The 21968-nt window shown below is 42.4% G+C and overlaps 1 protein-coding gene across 2 annotated transcripts in view; it reads right to left on the bottom strand.

Moving 5' to 3' along the window:
- Positions 1-21968, bottom strand: part of LOC119212947 (protocadherin-15-like) — a 91363-nt gene that overhangs the window by 24429 nt on the left and 44966 nt on the right. For both annotated transcript variants that reach the window (XM_062559993.1, XM_062559992.1), the window contains exons 13-25: positions 20622-20756; positions 18646-18795; positions 18463-18554; positions 17830-17931; positions 13874-14006; positions 13256-13335; positions 11601-11694; positions 8534-8662; positions 3276-3395; positions 2995-3180; positions 2609-2845; positions 1830-1946; positions 949-1089 (exon numbers count right to left, since the gene is read on the bottom strand). In XM_062559993.1, coding sequence (XP_062415977.1) covers positions 949-1089; positions 1830-1946; positions 2609-2845; positions 2995-3180; positions 3276-3395; positions 8534-8662; positions 11601-11694; positions 13256-13335; positions 13874-14006; positions 17830-17931; positions 18463-18554; positions 18646-18795; positions 20622-20756 — 1716 coding nt within the window. The remainder of the gene's footprint in view (positions 1-948; positions 1090-1829; positions 1947-2608; positions 2846-2994; positions 3181-3275; positions 3396-8533; positions 8663-11600; positions 11695-13255; positions 13336-13873; positions 14007-17829; positions 17932-18462; positions 18555-18645; positions 18796-20621; positions 20757-21968) is intronic.

Genomic DNA, 21968 nt, shown 5'->3' with positions numbered 1-21968 from the left:
TAAATTCCAGATATCAAAATGTTGGCTCTCCACCATCTTATTTAGCCTAGAAATTGATTGATTGAAACAGATGACATGCCCTTCATTTTACAACTCATAACTGGTGAAACCATGAAGGAACATGTGATAGTGAAAGGCTTTGCTCATTGGTGCAAAGATTCTCTTTCTCAACTGCACTGATGTTGAAAATGGGTTGTTTTATATTTAAAAACTAGTTTCTAGACGTGCACACTTGCTTATGCATGCAAAGCTATCCCCAATACATTTCCTGGTAGTGCTCATTGGTGGCATTATAGTATGACGGACTTGTATTTGATATACATTGGCTTACATATCAAATGAATTATTTAGTGTCATCGTTTTTTTTAATTTGCAAAAAGGATACCTTGGACAGAGTTTTTCTCAGTGATGATCCAAAAATTGTACACAGTGTTGTGATTCATTTTGTTTGAGCTAAACAACGTAGATTCGGGCCCCTGAGTGACCATCCTTGTTGTGTTAATTAAAGCGCAGTGAAAGGATGAAAGTAGAATGGTCCAAAACCACATTGAGGACTGCAGATGGGAAAAGGCAATTTGAAACTAATAAGCTGCTGCGTTATATTTCGTACAAAGGATAAGGATTTATAACAAAGACACCATTATGCTTCACGGCTTATACAAGAAAGCAAGTACAATCTGCAGTAACAAAATGATCAAATTAATTTCTAAAGACCTAATTAATGTGCTGCAATCCCAATCCTCTACCAGCTAAACCCCCAAAATAAAGATAAATCTACAGTGATGTTTCTATTGGACTAAAGTCTTAGTAGGAAAACCGTTACTGCTTGTTCACTCCATAGCAAATTGTTTTATATTTCCAATAAATAAAAGTAAAAAAATACAATTATATAAAGTTATTCATCAAGGATTCCCGAGGTGAGTTGTAAATTTGAACGTGCACACTCACCCTGAACTTGAGGTTGGGCTCTTCGTTGAGGTTGACTCTGGTTACAACGTTTCCAGTCTTTTCCTCCACGTCGAATATACTGGCCGAGTAGGGAAAGGCCTCCTGGCGGACTTTGTAGCGCACCAGACCCGCTGGGGTTCCCTGCGAAGATAACAAGTACACGGAGATGACCGACTGAGGTGAACGTCCTCCTGGAACACACACACATTATGGTGCTACATTATTTGAGCGTTGGGAGCCTTTATATAACAAGGTCTTGAAAGATTAATGCTACATTTTGACCCAAGAGTCTGTCTTGCTATGCTCAAGACTTCAGGTCTGGATCAATCAAGCTGATGCAGGAAGACAGCAGGCGCATTAGTTAAAGAGGAAATAGGGGAAACATCGGCAGTGTGGAAGATTTCATACGGAGATGGAAGAGTTGGAAATATCAACCTTCTGTTTTTCTTGTATTTTCTTAAATATAAATATTCTTTTTGTGATTCAAATCTACCCATCGGTTGTTTTCTGTTCACGATCAAGATCAGAGCAATTTTTTTCACAGCCGTCGCATTTCTGCGGCCAAACAAAAGGCAGCTTGACTCAGCAAATTCACACAGCTATATCCGCACTGCACTCAGACTCAGAACATTTTAACAACCTTTAAAACAGAGTTAACTGCACCAAACTATTTAATCGCTCATAATTGAACCTTAAAGTGAGCAAACATAAATTTTACAGAAAGCAGATGAAACCAGCCTTTATTACAAAGATGTAACCGAGGTAAGAAAAACTGTTCCTCTGAAGAAAGGTAAGCATCGCTATCTTGCATTATTCCCAAACACAATTCTAGGAGCAAACTGTGAAAACGAGTTTGAATAGCAGCAGCTGGAAATGCTCACCGCAGGGTCAGAGTCATTGGCCGTCACCGTGGTTACGATGGTTCCCTTGAAAGCATTCGGGGCGACCAGGCCTCGGTACACCGACTGGCTGAATGCCGGAGAAAAGTCATTCATGTCCTGCAGCGAAACAAACACACACACACAGTGCGGCGTTACTGTTGTAAACATGCATAACATCCAGCTGTTTGGGGTTTTCTACGAAAGGACAAACATTTGTAAATACTAAACTTGTTTAAAATTACTCTGATGGTGTTTTGCTCTCACTGAATTTCGCAAATTTATCTTCCTTCTCATTTTAACTTTCTCCCTACGGTCACCTAAATGACTCACTAAATCGGGCTCCCTCTTCATTGGCTGCGGAACATCTGTTCTCCCAAAAGGAGAAAACGCAACGGCTGCTTGCAGCATCAACACCAAATCTGTGTAAAATAACCTTTAAGGCCACAGCCAAATGCTAATATTAGTGTAATGGATGCAATACGTGTGGTTTTTATTTTGGTTTTAGCCAACCAAAAGTCTTACTAACACAATCAATTAAAGTTTATATTTGTACGCCATTTTTTAAATAATCACTTTACCTATTATACGAAAGCAGTAACACTATGCCATAAGGCCATAAGAAAAATCATTACTTTTCCGTCACTTACAAATTCTAAATATTATATGAAATATATTCAAATACATAAGGAAACCCACTCGGACTGAAACATGAATGCAGGAAACACGTACTGTACTGGACACCCACACACCCACACCCACACACCCACCCACACTCTTACCGTGATTGTGACCGTAACAGAGGCGAGTCCAGGAGGCATGCTTCCCCCGGCGTCCGTGGCCTCCACCGTGAACGCGTACGTGCGCTCGGACTCGCCCAGAGCCTCGTAGTCCAGAACTCTGAGGACCGACAGCGCTCCCGTCGCCGGGTCGACGGCAAACAGCCCAACGATGCCCTGGTCCGAGCCCCGCGTTCGGATTTGATACGTGAGGTTGGCGCCGAGGTCGGCGTCCATCGCCTACAGGAAGAAGATGATCGCCGCATGGATTTGTGATTCTAGTTCTCCTGCTGTTGGATTTAACTAGCTAAAAGGTGCTTATTTTCTTCTTGCGTCGTCAAGTGTTTAAAATTCTGACTTCTTAGGAAATCTTTGAAGCACTCACTCACCTTTAACTGCAGTATGACTGTATCCTTGGGGCTGTTCTCGGGTAAGGTGACGTTGTACGCCTGCTGGGTGAACACCGGGCTGTTATCGTCCACATCCAGAACGCCGACGGACAGCGTCAACCTGGATCGCCGAGGGTCCACTCCACCGTCCCAGGCCTCCACGATCAGATAGTAGTGACCTTTCACCTTGGATGGCGAGATAAGATTGCAGTCAAACGTCAACGCTTCAGCGACAGGGGAAAAAAACGCGTCCAAAGCGCATTGACCGCTCCAAGCCGAACCTCTCTGTCCAGCGGCGCCGTCGTCGCGATGGCTCCCGTGGCGTTGATGCTAAACAGCGTCGGGTGGTTGACGAGCCGATAATGCACTTGACCGCTCGCCCCGAGATCCGGGTCCGTCGCCTAGATGCAGACGCCGGGGAGGGAGATACGCACGAAAAGCAATTAGAAAGGAGCTACAAGTCATCAGTCGGCCATTGAAGCACGCCGTTCTTTGATTGAAAGTGAACTCCCTCTCAAGTCAATCTGGAAAAAAAAAAACAGTGTTAATGAAGTGTGTGGATGTACACAACAGGCCGATACTCAGCCTCTTTCAATCTCGTTAACATTTACTGAGCTTTTCCTGTGGGGAGAAGATAAATACATTTGCAAGAAAGTGAGTGAATGGGTTTGTCCTTGTGAGAGCGACATAAATGACTCACAAGAGATTCATCAAAGTCATTTTGCAGCCAATGCGCTTTGATCACATTTGGATGTATCCACATTTAATTTGTGTTAGCTCTGACCTTTCGGCCTTGTACTTCTACCCGGTGCTCCTTTTTTAATTTGTGCAGCGAGAGGTCGTGGTTCAAGGCAAACACGAGAGAATAGATTCACCTGTCAGCACTTCACACTCGTCCAGAGCAATTAAAATGATTGTCTGCGAGTAGGAAAAAAAAAAAAAAAAAAAAGAGTCAGTGGTTTCAATTTCCACTTGGTAAAAAAGAAGTACTTATTTCCTTTGTTACAATTGATTCACAAAGATTCACGTTGCTAACAGTAGGAACGCCGAATATGTGATTATCATGTTGTTAGGCAGAGCTTGATGAGTCAATAAGTCAGGAGGAGGGTTATTCCGAGGTGATTCAACGTTAAAAACACAGAGAGAGAAATGATTAACGATGACACATTAGGTTTTAGTTTGCACGTTGTCACCATGAATCATGTCACGGCCACGACAATGATGTGACGTTAATGATGGGACAAAATAGATTTATTATTATTAAGATTACACAATTATGACAAAACCTGGAAAAAGAGTCCTCAGCTCTGCCTGACAGCGATGCCAAATACTCCCAATGACAATGCAAACATTCACCATGTTAACATACTTTTACTTTAATACTAGTTTAATTTATCTTAACTCTATTCGTTTTAATTGCATTTTTTCCATTAGCAGTAAATAACTGTACAGCTGAGGTTAAAATTAAGTATTTAGTCATCAAAGAATCACGTGTAAAGTATTGACCTGATAACAGCACCAGATGAAAAGTTAAAGAATCAATAAAGTAATTTGGATTCATAACAATTTCACGCCTATTGACTATTACCTGGTGTATGACTTGTCAGTTTAACATGTTTCTCTAAAGCTCATATCTCAATTCATCATTATATTCCATTGGCTGACTTCCTGCTGACCCATTTTTCCCTGTTTCCCCCTATTCAGGATCATTAAACTTTCATCTGGTCTCCCACTGCAACTATTAGGATGCATAGAAAATGGGTTTCATCCTGGCACTGTAACGCAGAACGCCAGAGAGGGGCATGAAGGGCTTTTTTTCTGATTTGTGTTCTGTGGCTCATTGATTTCTAGTTGTAAAGCTGTACTATTAATTTAATGGAGCGTCGCGCTTCTGGGTGATTTTCTTGGGCCGTTTGGAGAAGGGGGGGAGGCAGAGATTAAAACACATACACTGAAAGAGAGAAAGTGAGGGAGTGGGGGGGAAAAAACCAGTTTGTGTGCGTACAACCATAGGGGTTTAGTAAATATGAAACAGCATGAGGAAGTGGAGATGTGTTGGCTCCTTGCGTGTTTTCTTTCACGTGTTTCCACACAGATTTGAGACCCAAATCATTTTCTGAAATGTTTGATGTTTGATATTTGACAGGGGAAACATCATTACCCAGAAAACCTTAATCAATCAATTATTCATCCTGAAGTCAAACATATTTATGTCTGCAGTTCCTGGCACTTTTTCTCCGACCTTCCTCTGTTATTTGTTATTATATCACATTTCTCTCATCAAACCTACACTGCCAGACGCTTAAAAGCTAGAGCCACAATAAAATGAATGTTTCGGCTGCCTTACATCTGCTGCAAAGACAAAGAAAAGCAGCTTAAAGCTTGAAATTTCTCTCTAATACCTGCTCATACAGGTTTTCTACCAAATATCCTTAATTTTGCTTTTCATCGTTTTTTTTTCACCTTAAACTAACTAATTTCATCCAAGGATTCCGCAACAGAAACTAATTGACTCAGTTAATATGTGACTTACTTACTAAATCAGTGTTAGAGAGCTCATTTATTTGCTGCACCAAGACACCATCCAGTCACATATCATCAGCAGTCTCTCAGTGGGATACACGTACACACACAAAAAAAAAATCAATATATACTGTAAATGCTGATTTGTGAATGTAAAGAAGAAAAAAAAACACTTGCATTCCATATCAGTTGGGTTTTCTTGGGTTCATTGTGCATCCTAGCATTAATGTTGGCATGTTAGGATCAACTAAATCAGACTATAAAACGAATCAAGCACCCGATTGTGGTTAATAATAGCTGCGATACTACAACCAGATACCAGGTCTATGTTGCTCGTTCCTCTGCAGTTTAACCATCGCTCTGCATCTAAATATTTTTCTTCTTCTCTTTAACAGGCTTTAACCATTTAAAACCTCCTAGAGAGAAGAGACAACATTTGTGAGCAGTCTTAACGCGGAGCCATTTCTTGGAGATTTTGAGTGCAGACAGCCGTGCTGTTGTGACAGGCGAGGGACCAACAGGCCGCATGTTTTTTTTAATGCACCTAAAAACTGCAGCAGACAATTTCCCAGATTCATTCCCCTCTCTGAGCTGCAAGGCGCGCGAATCACTGAATTAATCTGCTGTACTGCAGCACTGTTGGAAAAGCTTGAATCTCATTGAGGCACTAAACAAAATGCTTGAGGTCAATATTGAATTTTTGAAGCTAAATGGCGTGTGCATTGGGTGTCAATGCGGTTGACGTGATGCTGCCTTGTCCACTGCTTCTCAAGGTCATATTGGTAAAGAAAACAATTGCAGTTGAATCACTGCTGGAGTTCTCGCTTCCTTCTTCCACTGCATCATTCAGATGAAGGGTTTCCTTTCCTTATTATCTTTGACCTCTAAATCTCTGATGGCCAGATGAACTCACTCTAAATGTATCCAGGCTTTCCTTTTTCCAATGCATTTTTCACCTCTTTAAGATAAATAAAAGTCTCCCACTCATGCAAGTCGGATTAAGAATGCATCTCTCTCTCTCTCTCTCTCTCTCATTTCTCTCGGCCACCCATGCATGTCTCACTTCCTCCCCTCTATCCATCTTTCTCCCACACAGCAGCATCATACCACCGGGGTCAAGTCCATTCGTTCATGTGGGAATCGCTTAAATACCTACAGGAAGGGACCCTGGTTTGGAATGAGGCCCGGAGTCGTGCCTTACGGAGCCCGCTGGGGGATCACGACGTCTGTTTTGGTTTGGAACATATCCAAGGGTCCTTGAAAGGTAGGTAGATCAGGATTGGATTACTTCCAAGTGCCCTCCCTTAAGGTACGGGTGAGCTTTCGGATGTTGAAATTGGAACATGTCCAAAAGTCTGTGCAAAACTTTACATTTTAAAGATACGGTTGGGGTGACGTGTTCGGGAACAGCACCCCGTTGTCCAAATGAACGGGAATTTAGCATTTTACTCTGGAACCTATTAACGGTAGGTAACCCTAGACATGGGTCGTACAAGGGCCATATATTCATCTCAGTACTCGTCGTGGTGTTCAACCAAAGAAGCCTGGTTAACATTTAAAACCTGGCAAAGTGTCAGACTGATCAAAGGGCCCCTGACCCTGGTGCATAAAGGCTACGACACAAGCCTGCAGGCGAGCGTGCAACCCGAGTGAGCGGCTTCAAAGATCAGAGCCCATCCAAGTGTCAGATTTACCCCGTGACCCCCGTCTGGGTAACACATGAGTCCGTTATCAGGTCTGGAACACGTCCAGGAGTCTTTGAGGACGCTGATGTCGGTGAGAATGCATCCCACACTTCTCACTGCTCACTCATTTATTTATTATACATTCAAGTATAATTGTTACAGACAATAATATACATTTGTCCGTATTTGTTTTGGATTTGCCGCTATTACCACACAGATGGAATACACAACAGGATGGAATAGTTTGAGTTAAGATCAGGTTAACACTAGACTCCAGTCTCCTGAGAGAATTCACCAAACCTGAAGAATGCAGCCACACAAACAAACTTGAAATGCCTTCATGTCATCAATAAAAGTGGGTCACTCTTCAGCTGCACTGTTTAAAGCACTAAACACCCTAAGATGGCTGCTTACACTTCAATAAATAAGTAGTACAGTGTTTGAAAAAGCATTCTTCAAGCCTGCAATCTAAGCCTCAACTTTGCTGCCATGAAAATCTGCCATTTTCTTACCTCTCGTATTTCGACCAAAACATTCAGCGTTAATGTGATTTTGGGTCTTTTTTGTAAGGATTTTGTTTTTGTCCCTCTTTCTGTTTCACTATATATCAGGTTGCTTATCTTCCCACCCGTCTCCACGTGACCAAGCCGCATTAGAATGTCACCTTAACTGTGTTAAACTGACTTGATCCCCTGCATATGATGTCCAAGCTCTGCATAACATTTGCTGTTGTTGAACTATTATACTGAATAATATAAAGATGTTATATTATATACAGTATTATTATATAGGCCTATTTATGTTGACATAATATTCAAATAATTTGACATAAATAGGTCATTGGCGGTGGCATTTTTTTAGTAGAAATGACAGATTGATTTAATCGTCTCGCATCCTGTCCATCAACCAACAAGAGACACACACACACACACACACACACACGTCTTCATTACAAAGCTACCCAGCTTTACAGAGTTATGTGACTGAACACTGGTCCCCATTGTAGGAGATTATAAGGCGCAGAACTTAATTAGAGCCTCTGTGACTCTCTGTGTGATGCCAGTGTGTCTCCATGTAGTCGTCTCCTTTACATTCCCTTACCACATAAAACATGCAGTGATTCAGTTAAAGTAAGAAAGTAAAATCTCTCAAGGTGCCCACGACGGGTCGCTTGCATTGATGGTCTATGCCACAATGACAAAAAGGGTTGTGTCCCCAGTTTAAAACGTGTTCAACTAAAGGAATAACAGACAGGTGCACTCTGTCTTTGTAGATGCTATCCCAATGTGTTTGGATTCATAAAATAAAATGAGATAAATATTCATCTTTACCTGGACCTGTCCGACGTAGGCGTGGTTCCGCTCCTCCATGACGGTGAGGTTCACTGGCAGCGACGGGTCGAACAGCGGGTCGTTGTCGTTGACGTCGGTCACCACAACGCTCACCGTCACAGTGGAGGTCTGCACGCGTATGACCAAAGAACACACAACAAATCAGACAACCAGACAAAAGCCGGCTTGTGTTCCATTAGACGTCATTTTCAAGGGTTGTTACGTTTCTTTAGTGTGGATGGATTTTACAGGAAAAATTCATCCACACTAAAAACTGTCTATTTTTCCCTCTTATGTACCAAACTAAAGAGCCCTTTGTGTTTGCTTATTGGCTGCACTTTGCTCCTCGTGTCCTATTTGTTTTGCTTCCAACAACTGTTTTAATTAAAAGGTGGATTTAAAAACTGTGTTGCAATGACAAAAGAAACGTGTTTGAAATATGCATATGTGAAACTTACTTTAGGGTTGCTAGGAACTAAAAAAAGAACATTCGTTCTTGTCAATCACATGGTTTTTGGTCATTCAGTAGATAAAGAATGAGCCGGCACACTTAACCGATCACGTGTGGCGTAGAATGTTTGGATTCATTAGACATATCATTTTTGCAGTAAACATCAGCGCGTTTAACAAGGAAAGGGAGAGAAGCTGGTCAAAGGTCACCGATAATTAAGTTTGACTGTTTGACAGCAAGAGAGGGCGAGCGAGAAAGATCTGACTTTTGGCGAAGGCAACTAGGAGGAAGTGGAAAATGGAGAAAAGCTAACCGATTCACAACAATGGGGCGAAAAAAGAAAATGCGAGTGTGTGTGTGTGAAGGAGAGGGAAAATCACACAGTTGAGGTTGGCAGGGCAAACGGCGATGCAGTAATTTGAGGTTAAGAGCTCACACTTGACAAAACGGTTTATCCGAATGCCAATATAAGTAAAACAGAACAGGCTCTGATAAAATGAAAAAGAAGGCTGTGAGCATCACTGGCAAACAAAAACACACACACACACACACACACACACACACACACACACACACACACAGCCAGACATAGACAAGATGAGACAGAGTAAGCTCCATTTTCCATCGGGGGCTTTAAGCAAATCATTTTTTCGATAACCTTACAGCTTAGAGTTTATTATCTAGATGATGTCTTGGCCCAATGCCAAAGTCTTACACACGCCCAAATTTGGAGACACGATATTCCTAAAGGCTCAATATGGAAAGAAGTCCCTTTCAATCATCAATGATCCCGTAGAAGTGTGCGCCATTCAAGACGAAGCCACGGAAAAGGGCATCGACAGCCAGCCCAAAACCAATGGGAAGGAAGGCAAAAGGAAAGGCAGACACGATTTGGGACTGGCTTCCTCGATGAGCTCGGGAGGAGGAGCTAACTAAAACTCCTACGTACCGTTCCTTTAAGCGTTACAGATGTATTCTCTACCATGCAACACAGCCGTACTTTCCTAATAAACCTCGATTAGATATTTTTCATTGCATGTGAAAGTTAAGCAGCAGTCAAATCCTCTTGCGTTGGGTGTGACTTTGGTTTCATTCGAGTCCCACGTTCCGAGAGAGAGGCCCGCCGGTCTTTACAATTCCTCAGCAGCCACTCACACAAATCCAGTGTCACATAAAGTGCTTTCATAGCATTGTAGGTATTAAACATCAGCCCTATTCTCTCAGCTACTGAACAAACCTTCAAAAGCCGCAGCTTCTAATCGCAATTAACGGGAGAAACATGATTGCCGCATCCGACAGACCGACGGCGCCTTTTCAGTGGAGCTGTTGTGCCGCAGCAGCTTGTAGGGCCCTCAATCTTTGGCACTATGATGGATTCACCGGCCAAATAGCCAATTAGGCACTTTGTAGTCTGACACTCTTGCAGCGGGACATTTAATAATAGGGGACACAGACATGTGCGCGCATACAAAGACAACCCAAGGCCTTTGAATGATGCTGATTAATGGGGCCCGAATGCAGGGGACTGGACCCCAATCTTTTATTCTCACTTTTCTTTTTCTTTTGTTGTCTGACTTCCCTTCGGTCTCTCCATGTTGCTCCCACCACTCCTTCCTCGTGCACGTTCTCTCGCTCGTTCCAAATATAATGGAGTGTCAAGCAGAAAAATGTCCAAACTACTCTTAGTTTTTTTTTTTTTCTAACTTACAGACCTTGGGGGCACAAAGAGAACACACTAATTGTCAAGGTCCAGAGAGCAGTTGACTAAGTGTGTGTGTTAAGACCCCTTTATATAATTGCATATTAACACGCGATACAACTGTTAAGACCTCTCCCCCGTTCTCTTCGTCCCTCACCCTCCTTTTCCTGTGTGCGACGGTGTGTGCGGGAGAAGGTCGGAGTATTCAACTCATCATTTTCCCGTCTCACAGGGGACCTCAGCAGTCGCCTTTTGCTTTAGTGACACGTGGGGGGGGGAGGGGGGGGGGGGGGGCTCTCGGGGACTAATATGCCTTTTCACGCTTGACTAACAGATGGATGATGAGAGGGAGAGGAGAAGCCAGAAAGGGACAACGCTGAAAAGCGTAGAGTGGAAAAGGATGGTGCAGGACTCCACCCGATGTCTTCTTATCTCTGGAGAAACTGAAGGCTTGAATTTTAAAAAGAGGAAAGATGAGACGAACACAAACAGAAGAGGGCACACACTCCATCTGCCCAAAATAGCTCCGGCAGCGGAGTGAATACGGATTTTTGCGGTCATTATGTACACGGATATGTTTGTTCCCCACTACCAATGCATTTGCAGCTTTACCTGATATTTGAAAACAATTAGGGGAAACCTCCGCGTCATTGTAATTTGGGAAATAAGACTTGCAGCTTGAGAAAGTAATAAATAGTGTAAGTATTCTTAGACCACGAGGTCTCGTCTGTTACATCTGTTGAAGTCGTAGACACCATGGGACTCACTTGTTCAAGATATTTCAGTATTAAAAAAGTTAAAATTCCCTGTTACCGTTTTCATTTTGATATTTTCTGATATCCCTGTTTTTACACGACGCCAGAGCTGACGTGTGGGACCAACTGTTAACATCTGTGTGGCGGAGCTCGGTTTCTTACCCCGTCCGGGTGTCCGTCGGAGGCCGTGACCACCAGTGAATAATAATCCACCGACTCCCTGTCCAGAGACTTGTCCAGCACCAAATACCCTGAACTGGAGCAAGAACACGCCGGGCATGAATCACAGGAAAAACAGTACAATAAAATCACAGCTGGGGAGTCCTAAATGTTATGAGAAGTTTCAGTTCATAATGAATTAATGGCTAACCGGGTTAATCATTCTCATGCTGATACTTCCAGGCATTGTAGGCAGTTTGTATGCTAACTCTGGATCAAGGGGCAAATTTGGACACCTATTTATCTTCTCCCCACTTCGGGGAGAACACTTCTCAGAAGATTGCAAGCACTGATAACTGCTGCCTAAAAACATTAACGGCCATTATAGCTTCTTTACACATGCAGAAGATGCCTCATACCTGTCAACTTGCCCATAATGGTATTGAGGAATGCCCTCTTGGGTGCTGTTGCTGTACTGGCTTGGACAGTAGTGTGTCATAAGAAATACTCTTTTCCCTCAAATATAATCTATATGCAAAATACTTGGAGTAAGATCAATACTGCACGTTAAATAGAAACTTTTTTATTCTATTGACTAATGGTGATAAAAAAGGGTCTTACAACATACATTTATGGGTCTATTGGTACAGAAGCAAAACGTGAGATTTAAGGGCGAGTGAATAATGCATAAGTCAAAGACCACTCTGCAAGTTAACTGAAGAAGTAGAATGACGACTTGAGTGCAGCCGGAGACTTCGGACCAATCAAAACCCAAAGCAAGCTTTGATCTCCACCAGATTCACCATTTACTTGCTAAGTGAGGATTTGAATAATGATTTAAGTGTTTTTAAGTCCCCTGTCTGAAATGCACATTTGTTCAAATATTGTCTTTGTGTGTGTATACAGACCTTTAAGTGGTCTCCAGAGGGAAAGATCTGAAGAACACTACAAAACTTTTCATGTATATTTATGGATGATTCATGAATAAATCAATTTCTCCTTCACACCACATGTTTTGACACATTTTCCTCTTTTTGTCTACGGCTCTCCAACCAATCATCTGCTACAAAATGTGATGAGGCCCTACAAATAAATCCTATTGTTCGAGATGAACCCATGATAATTCAATAGTATTCATGAACAAATGGTGATACACCTCCTAAAAGCTCATCACTGATCATTGTACTTTAATATCTAACACGCCATTAGTGTGTGTTCCTCCAATACTAGAACTCTAGTGCTCTCCACATGCACTGCCATAACTGAACTGATACAAAATCTGAACAAAGACAGTGAAGAATTTCTCCATCCTGAGCCGACCGGCTGATGTAGAGGACTTCTTTACTCAGTCCTTTTCTATTGTTCTTCTATCCTTTCCCCAGTATAATAAATGCATTTTTAATGAGCAATACATGAATAAATACAACAAAAGTCCTCAGAGCCAGTGTGTGTGTGTGTGTGCGGAGGAGAGTACAGAGTAAGGATGTGAAGCCCTTGGTGCCCTGTGCGAAATAATTTGGACCACTTTCAACCAGATAAATACGCAAACGTTATATTGCCACGGTTACACCACATACAAAAAGTACACAAATGAAACTGATAACGCCAAGCTTTGTAAATAAACAAACTTGAGTGTGTAATTGTATGCGTGAGCTTACTCCTGCTGCAGAGAAAAATGTCCGAAGGTGTCTCCTCTGAGGATTTTGTATGTGATGTCATCACTCTCCCGATCCACTGCCTTCAGAAGTAATGACAGAAACGTACATTTACACACATCTCCATCAGAAGGTCCCAGCACTATATGTTGCATGTGGTAAAGTATGTAGGATGTTAAGTCTTCATTAAATGGAAAATATGAAGAATATTTTAACATAGTGAGTAAGCTGAGTGAGTAACCTTTGCACACCATGTCTGAATTATATACTGTTGGGAAACTCTTTGGCTTTTGAGCTTTGTAAGTAATGAAAAAATTGTTGCACAGTTGAAAAAGTTCAAATAAATAGCTAAAAGTTTGAAATAGGGTTTAACACATAATGACTACACGTTTGACCCATTCAGCCTCTGCTTGAATGCCTTCAAACATCAAAAGGTTCAATTGTGTGAAGCGACAAAATACAATTTCATATCAATAATAGTGGAATAACATCCAGCTAAAACACAAATGAAATAAACACATTTGGACCTTTGTGGTGTGGGGGAAGAAGTAGATAATTGACTTCATCTGTAAGGAGGTGGTGAAAACCAGTGGTACATAGTGTGTGTGTGCGTGTGTGTACCTGCAGATTAAGCAGCGTAGCTCCGGTCCTCATGGCTTCGCTGATCTCCAGATTGTATTGTTGTCGGGGGAAACGTGGGGGGCTCTGGTTGTTTGGGGGCAACACTTCGATATAGACCGTAGTGATGGAGGATCTAACGAGAAGGGAAGGTGAGAAGAAGAGAATGGGCCGAAGCCAAATGAGAGAGATTACAAAGACAGATAAGAGAGGCGGCCCTGAAAGAGAAGCGGATAACAGAGAAACAGTAGCGGCGCGGGACGAGAGGAGGAAGGGTGGAAGAGAAGAGCTGGGGGGCAGCGCAAGTGGATCATGGGACAGTGAGCGGTGAACCTTCAAAAAGAAAAGTGGATGGACGGCTTTTGTTTCCCAACGGCGGTGTGTCAATAACTCATTCGCGTAGAGGCTGATCGCTCTATTCTGTCAAATTAATAAATAAAACGATGCCTGAATAGAGTGACACATTGCATAAGTCTTTCAGAATCTTGGAGAGACTGCGAGGAACCTTTGACCGGTTATGAAATGGCTTCAAATAAGTACCAGAGCCTCTAAATGACCTTGTTTGAAATGTGTGTAAAGAGCCCATCAGAAAGAGGACCTCCTATACGGATATATTTATATTACAAGAGCTTTGCTTTCACTTTGCCTGTGATAAATATCTGTTCTTAGTGAATACATGAATCTAAACAATAGAATGTGACCTTAACTGTTGACAGAGCTGCTCATTTCCTTGTGTCAGTTTTTCTTCCAAAGTATTTGATCACCTCGCTTAAAGTTGTCATGTCAAACTTCCTTTTTCAGCATAACATAATGGAGATAACAAGACACTGACCGCAAATGAAACAAGACTGAACTGGCATCTGGACACCAGCTGGACATCTGCTACACCAATTATTTGAGATAATTCAGACATGTATTTCAATCCTGGGCGACAGCTTCCCAGAAGAACAAGATTCAAGAGCTGGGTCTCTCAGTAATTACTACAAAATAAAATTGGTATGATTTATTATATCCTTGTAATATATAACAACACTAAATTTGCAAATAAACAACACCCACCCTGGGTCAATACATATTACATTTATCAAAAGAAGTGTTGAGGTCTGATGTGGTGTCAATGAACATCCTCTGGATAAAAAACATGCCGCTAGTACCAGATGGGGACATTCAAGCTGTAATTGTTTTTCTTACTGCTCCTTAGTGATACATCCTAATTAGCTGGTCAGAAAAAAGCCCAATCAGTCCAATTTCTCAGCTTCGACAACACGCGACACGATGGATTCGGCCTGTTTTTACTCACCCTGATTTTCAGGGGAAGAAGCTGCTGGTTTTAGTTTGTCTCCCTGCTCGGCGAGAGAGCTCCTTTCAGCAGGGAGAGATTAACTCCACTGAAACTGGATCATCGACTGAAAAAAGCCAAAGAACCCCGGGTCCAAACAATAGCCCACAAAATCTGTTTACATTCACAACAATAAAAAAATAAAAAGATAAAGGCTTGGAAAATGTAAGCTACCGCAGGGAGAGAAAACCAGTTTTCTATTTAAACAATTCAGATGGCTTTATGGATGGAAAACAACTGAGGGACTGGAGATTATTCAGTTGTGGGATCTACCGTACTTATTTTTGCCCTCTCTTTTTCCACCCTAAAACTCTTTTGTCTACCAATGGTAGCAAGACACATATGCATCATCCACTTCAGCGCCGTGGCTACATAGAACACGGTTCTGCTTGTGCGCCACGAACCCACACACATGCACGTACAGACATTAAGTAGCACAATAAATGTGCGTTGAATTAGCGGACTGGTTGGCGAGCAGCAGCCTAAAGCTTCTTCTGGTAATAAAACCCATTGACATGAAAACTGAAACCCGCAATGGTCCATAACAGAAGTTCATATTCCTACCACTGCTATTGATCCGTTTTTCATTTCCATACATCTTGAGTTGTACTTTAACGAGCAATCTGTTCCAAAAACACATGGATGTGATGTTAGCTCTGGGCTCCAGTGAGGTCAGAAGGGTCGGCGTCAGGCAACAGTATATAACAAAATAAAGTGTTTCATCAATGCGGATTTCTTTTTTGTAACGAAAAACTTTTTAAATTAAATAATCATCTTAGAGTAACAAATGCAGTTTGTCCGCTGTCTTTACAGGAGACAATCAGGAACCACCTGCTTTTGTTTCCGGGTTTAAACATTAATAATACTATTACTGTTCTTTCAGACTGTATCGTGGCTCCTTTTTTAACTTTAAATACATTATTAAATTTCCTGTAATTAATTTCCTGCAACTAAGTCATTAGCAATGACCTGCGTATTTTCCTACACGCCTCTTACGCTGTAGTGCAGCGCGGCTCATTTACCTCGATCTCTCACCAGCTATTTATCTCAAATCTTATGCCGTCTTATCTGTTCTCTCCGGTGGTGCCCTCTTTTTCTCCAACGCTAGCGTGGGATGAAAGAATGAAATGACACCCCCAAGCCTTCACCGTTTTACAGTCGCTAGGTTGCGTCTATGTAGGCCACGGAGAGCACCTCTAATCCCGGCGAAGCGCGCGCGTCGAGCATCCTTAAACGGTCGTCCTCTCCAACCACAAATGTCACGGCCACCGCCGGGTCGGGACCCGTAGTTTTAACAAATCAGGTCGACGAGATGGATATTGATTTCCGATGCGGGTTATGTTTTCAGCTGAGACAAAACTGAGGGTCTGGGGAATTTTCTGTGGGCCGAGCACTGGAACCATCTCAATCTGGTGTTGTGCACATTCTGTATCGATTTGGCTGGAGCCATGTACGAGAGGGGAGACCCCTCTAGCTTTTATGACAACTAAATATTGTTGGAGAGAGCAACATAATGCATTTGTGACTGAATGAATGAATCTGGGTTGATTTATTAGACTCGGTAGATGGAGTCCGTTTTGGGTAACTCTGAGGACAAACCACAAGTCAACGGAGATGTGCAGCTCTGAGTGGCAGAAATGCTGAGAGGTTTTTAGATCCTTTCATTGTTAGCTTCCATTAGAGATGTGCAAAGGATCAATAGAGCCAGGCTTCACACTGGGACCATTAGAATCTGAGAAACCTGCACGGGTGACACGTTGGAAAATAAAAGTCATGGGGTTGTGGAGAATGGAGACTAAACCACTGCTCACCTCTACATGGAAGGTTTTTTTTATTTTTTATTACAGCTCAACGTCATCACCAGCAGAACACACCCGAATGTCCCACCAAGCGGCCGGTGTTTGAGATGGATTGTTGGTCACAAAGATCTTTATGGATTTGCTTGTTTTCGGAGATATTACATGGTAATTGGTCAAACTAAACCTTCTAAATTGAACAGCTCTCCGCCAGACAACCTAATAAATACACAAAGAGCAAAAGGATGTCGGTGACGGCAGCATTTTTCCTGAAATAACCCAAGTTGGGGAAAGGCCTGTGTTTGTGAGCGGCTGAAAGTCACGGCTCATTGATTGAAGACTGGCAGGAGACAGAAAACAGGGTGCAGGCCGTTAAAAAAAAAATGTATAAAATGTCACCTTATCAAGTCCGTATCCTTCAGAATGTCCAGATGTCATTACACTTTGTGTCTTTAATGTCTGTGGCATTTGCTTATCTTGATGGATGTCTGCATTTGCTAAAAATGCCCTTTCTCTGAAATGCAGACAGTAGCCTATCCTTTTCAGTCAAGAGGGTAACTAGCAGCGAAGATTTCATTCTCCTGTATTGTTGTAATCGCTCTTCTCCCTTCTTACTATTTTCACGACGTCTAAAACCACAATTCCTGATGCATCTCAAAAACGGCTCAGCTGAAAATGTCTGAACAGAGAGGGTTTGAAAGTGCTGTCGAGTGCCTGACAAAGAGTCCCAAAGCTCTCCAAATCTGACATCTTTTCAAGCTCTGGCTCTGGAAAGACGACGTACAAAAAAGGCCGAGGGATTAAAGGCTGAGAGAAACTCTTACCTTCTCTGGGGCACAGGCCCGTTGTCCATCCCTTCCACGGTCAGAGCGTAGCTCCGGCCAACAGCGAGCGCCACGCCGGGCGCCACAGTAATGACCCCCGTGCTGTGAAAACAGTTCATGCAGTTTTCAGTGTGTCTGCGCAGACACAGGAAGGCTTCTCGAGGAAGGCGGCTGCTTATTTCACTGTAAATTGCGAATCATTTGCAACCACTGTCTGCTCCACCTGGGGCGCTATTTAGCAGAGATTAATTCATACTTTTTCATCACAAAACTGCCTTTGCCACCCCAAATGACTGCATTTAATCGGATAACCCTTTCATGAACGCGCTTGAGTTACGACCAACTCTCTGAAGACCAATTATTTCACTTCAACTGTGGCTATTTGCGCTAATCTTTGTGAATCGGACTTGAGGCTCATTTGCATGGAAAGGGGGGCGATTTCCTGCTATATACATTGTTTGCTCAGCAGCACGGTGAGGGGTGCATTTCACAGTTTGAGGGTGCTTTTAAGATCATGCAGTTTAGTTTAGTCTTGTTTTGCATATTCGCGCAACCCTTTTGTTAATTTGCCCCATGGGTGTGGATCATGCCTAAAACATTTAAATAACATTACAAAGCAAGTGACATATTTACCTATTGCCAATAAGGAAATGTCCCTGGTCACCAGCTAAGATCCGGTAGGAGACCTGACCGTTGAGACCTGCATCGGAGTCGATTGCTGCCAACTGGGGGAGATACACAAAAAAATGATTCATCATCCATATGAAGTATTTACAACTGTAACTTAATAAACCGTGTGTGTTTGGTGGTGCAAACCTGTAACACAGTTTTTCCAGGCATCATGTCAGTGAAGAGGTTGACGTTGTAAGAGACGTTAGCAAAAGTGGGAGTGTTGTCGTTAGCGTCCATCACCGTTATCGACACGGTGACCGGAACGCTCTGCTGGACTCCATCTGATGCTACGAGCTGGAGGGACACGCGACAAGAGAAGAAAAAGGACAGGAGCAGATAAACCCAGATGCTATGCATGAAACTACCAATCTAGTTTGAGAGTGTACCTTGTTATCTTCATCCTGAACTAAGCTAACTGGTCTGCTGGCTAAGGAATATTGTTAAAAGTACAATCATGAGAGCCAATAATTGGATAATTATCACATTAAAGAAATTATTTAGCCATTGTAGTAAGCCGGACTTCTTCACTCGGTCGAACCACATGATGCTCTGCTCCCTGTCAATTGGAAATCAGCTGTAATTTTAAGTTTCCAGACACAAAAATAAAATAAAGCAACTTATTTACCTTAACTGTTGGAAATAGTCGGTAACGATGAGGTTAAATTTAAAACACTCAAAATTCCAACAAAAAAAAAATGCTGCAAAACAGGTTTTAAAGTAAAATTTAAAAATAATATTGCAGTCTTCCTGTTAGGGCTGATGTCCTCAACTTGGTCTCCTCTATCATTAAAGTAAAAACTAATGAAATGTGTCCATCTATGATGCATATCAACAGAAGCTGATAGCAATCACATCTGGCGCAAACTCATCTGCCAAGAAGCTGATTGTCTCCTTTAAAATGAAAATCATCGTCCAAGTCTCATAGCTCTCCCTCTCCCTCCCTCTGCAGTTTAATTCATCCCGCAAGGCTTTCATGGCGATTACTGTACACCTCCGCATTTCAATCAATACGCCGCTCTTTCTACTTTCCCCATATTTAACTTTCAAATAGATGCATGTACACACAAGGATGCATAAGATCATTCAATAAGCTGCTCACACACACACACACACACTTACACACACACACACCATGCCCACGCTGGTAGAAGGGAGGGTAACTAAACAACACTGTGTAGAAAGACACACGCAGACACTAAGCAATACCGCATTGCATTCAAAATATAGAACAAAATTATTTTCATTAAATTAAGTGGAAAGTGGTATTTTTAGTCAATGTACCAATTTACTCCTTCAGAATAATGTAGATTAAATTATTGGAATAGAATTCACAATGCGTTGATATGTTTAATTGTTGAATGTTGCAGCTAGTAAAACCTTTTCCATATTATTTCATAATATTTCCATATCATATTTTGTTGATTATCTGTTAATCTGCAAAGTAACCAAAGTTATCACATGAATGTAATAGAGTAAACAAGATGGAACAGCAGTTTATAGGGGACGCAAACAGCAAAGGAGAGGAGGGATATTAAGGCGGACCAGAACAAACAACCATAAAGACCATAAGCGAAGGAAAGAGGTAAAAACAGAGGGACAGCAACCACTGTAATAAGACACATCTTCCACACCTATTTCTGCCAAACCACCAGAAAAAGACCTTCCATTTCTTTTCAGCACAGAGTGCTATGTACAAAATGAAAGCCATAAACATTAGAACATCTCCCTTTCTTTACTTTTGATACCTTTCACTCTTTGTGCTTGGCGTTTCCCCTCCTTCATGCCATCGACGTTGCCGGTTGACTTTTTCCAAACTTCTTACTGCTGTTAAAACTCAGTTTTCTCGAGTAGCCATCCCTTACAATTTGTCTCCCCCTCACTTTGTCTCGCTCTCTCCTAACTGGTTAAAAAGGTGTAGATTAAGCTTGAAACATTACTGAGCTGCAGGTGCACACGCCTAGACACCCCTCTCCTCTCTATAATCTATCCTCTCTTACTTCCCCTCCTGTTTGCACCTTTTCACAGGATTATTGTTCTTCTGAACTGTGGCGAGTTAGAAACGCGTCTCCTTCCCTCTCACCCGCACACATATCGTTTACAGTGCAAAGGCTCCAGCGCACCGTGAATGTGAAGGAGTCCTGCGTCTCTCTGTCCAGCGGCTGCACCAGGGTGAGATATCGTCGGATTCCGGGGGCCGACACGGAGAAAACATTAGCGTAGCTGCCCAATGAGAACTGGAGTTGAGGGTCCCTGGTCTGTTGGGGAGAAAGAAAGACGTTGAGGGTGAGTCATTACGTTTTTTCTTAGATAACCAAAGAAGGGAACTCTGGAAAGTCCACTGGCACAACTAAAGCTGTAGCACATTTACACATGACATCTGCCTGGAGCACCTTGATTGATTCAATTAAAGGAACACTAGGGTATTGGAAGCTTTATGAATTTAAAGTGATTAATCAAACATGCACATGACAAAAGTGACACGTATGTTAAGAAACCAGTAATCATCGCACTCTCTTTTTAAGGAATAATGTTTTCTAAATGAAAGGGAAACCAGAGTGAAGAAACGAACAAACGAAAATGTTTCCACAAGGAAGGAGCAAAGAAGTGCTCAGGCAGGAGGGCAATGAAAAACATCTCCAATGTTTGCTTGACATAAAAATTCTCCTTAGAAGGCTGGGTGTGTGTGTGTGTGTATTTGTGTACCATTTAAACTCGGTGATGGAGAGGCAATACCCATCCAAGTCCTCCTCTGTCATTCCCCCACACAGTCCCCTCCTCTGCATGTGTATGTTGCGCGCGCGTGTGTGTGTGTGTGTGTGTGTGTGTGTGTGTGTGTGTGTGTGTGTGTGTGTGTGTGTGTGTGTGTGTGTGTGTGTGTGTGTGTGTGTGTGTGTGTGTGTGTGTGTGTGTGTGTGTGTGTGTGTGTGTGTGTGTGTGTGTGTGTGTGTGTGTGTGTGTGTGTGTGTGTGTGTGTATTCCAGATAAGGCTGGCTCAGCAGGGTAGGGGGGGGGGCTGATGATATTGTAACCAGTGTGGATATTGAGTCATAAATAAACACACACACACACACACACACACACACACACACACAGTCATATGCACACACATAAATAAAAATGATGGATGGCACAGATAAGCAATTAGGAGTAATCATCATTGTTGGTACTTAATGCTGGAGGAAAGACCGGGGGTTAGCCATATTTTAAATAACTCAAAGTAAATCTCCAAACACACACAGAGTCTGAGGAACACACCGACACACACACACACATTATCCTCACTAAGCTCATTGCATGCTGTTGGGGTCTTTTAGAAAGCGATGAACCAAAGCTTGCTTTTGTCAAAACGAATATGCTACATCTCAAACAAACTAAGCTGCGGCGATAACAATGCTGCAAGCACTGTAAATTCTCACGTTATCACTGAGAGGCAATTCAGTGCGCTAGCAAGGCGCAAGTAGGACACA

The sequence above is a fragment of the Pungitius pungitius genome, chromosome 21 (assembly GCF_949316345.1).
Source record: "Pungitius pungitius chromosome 21, fPunPun2.1, whole genome shotgun sequence".
Lineage (NCBI taxonomy): Eukaryota > Metazoa > Chordata > Actinopteri > Perciformes > Gasterosteidae > Pungitius > Pungitius pungitius.
Note: the sequence above shows the minus strand (reverse complement) of the source record. Positions and strands in the feature narration are given on the sequence as shown.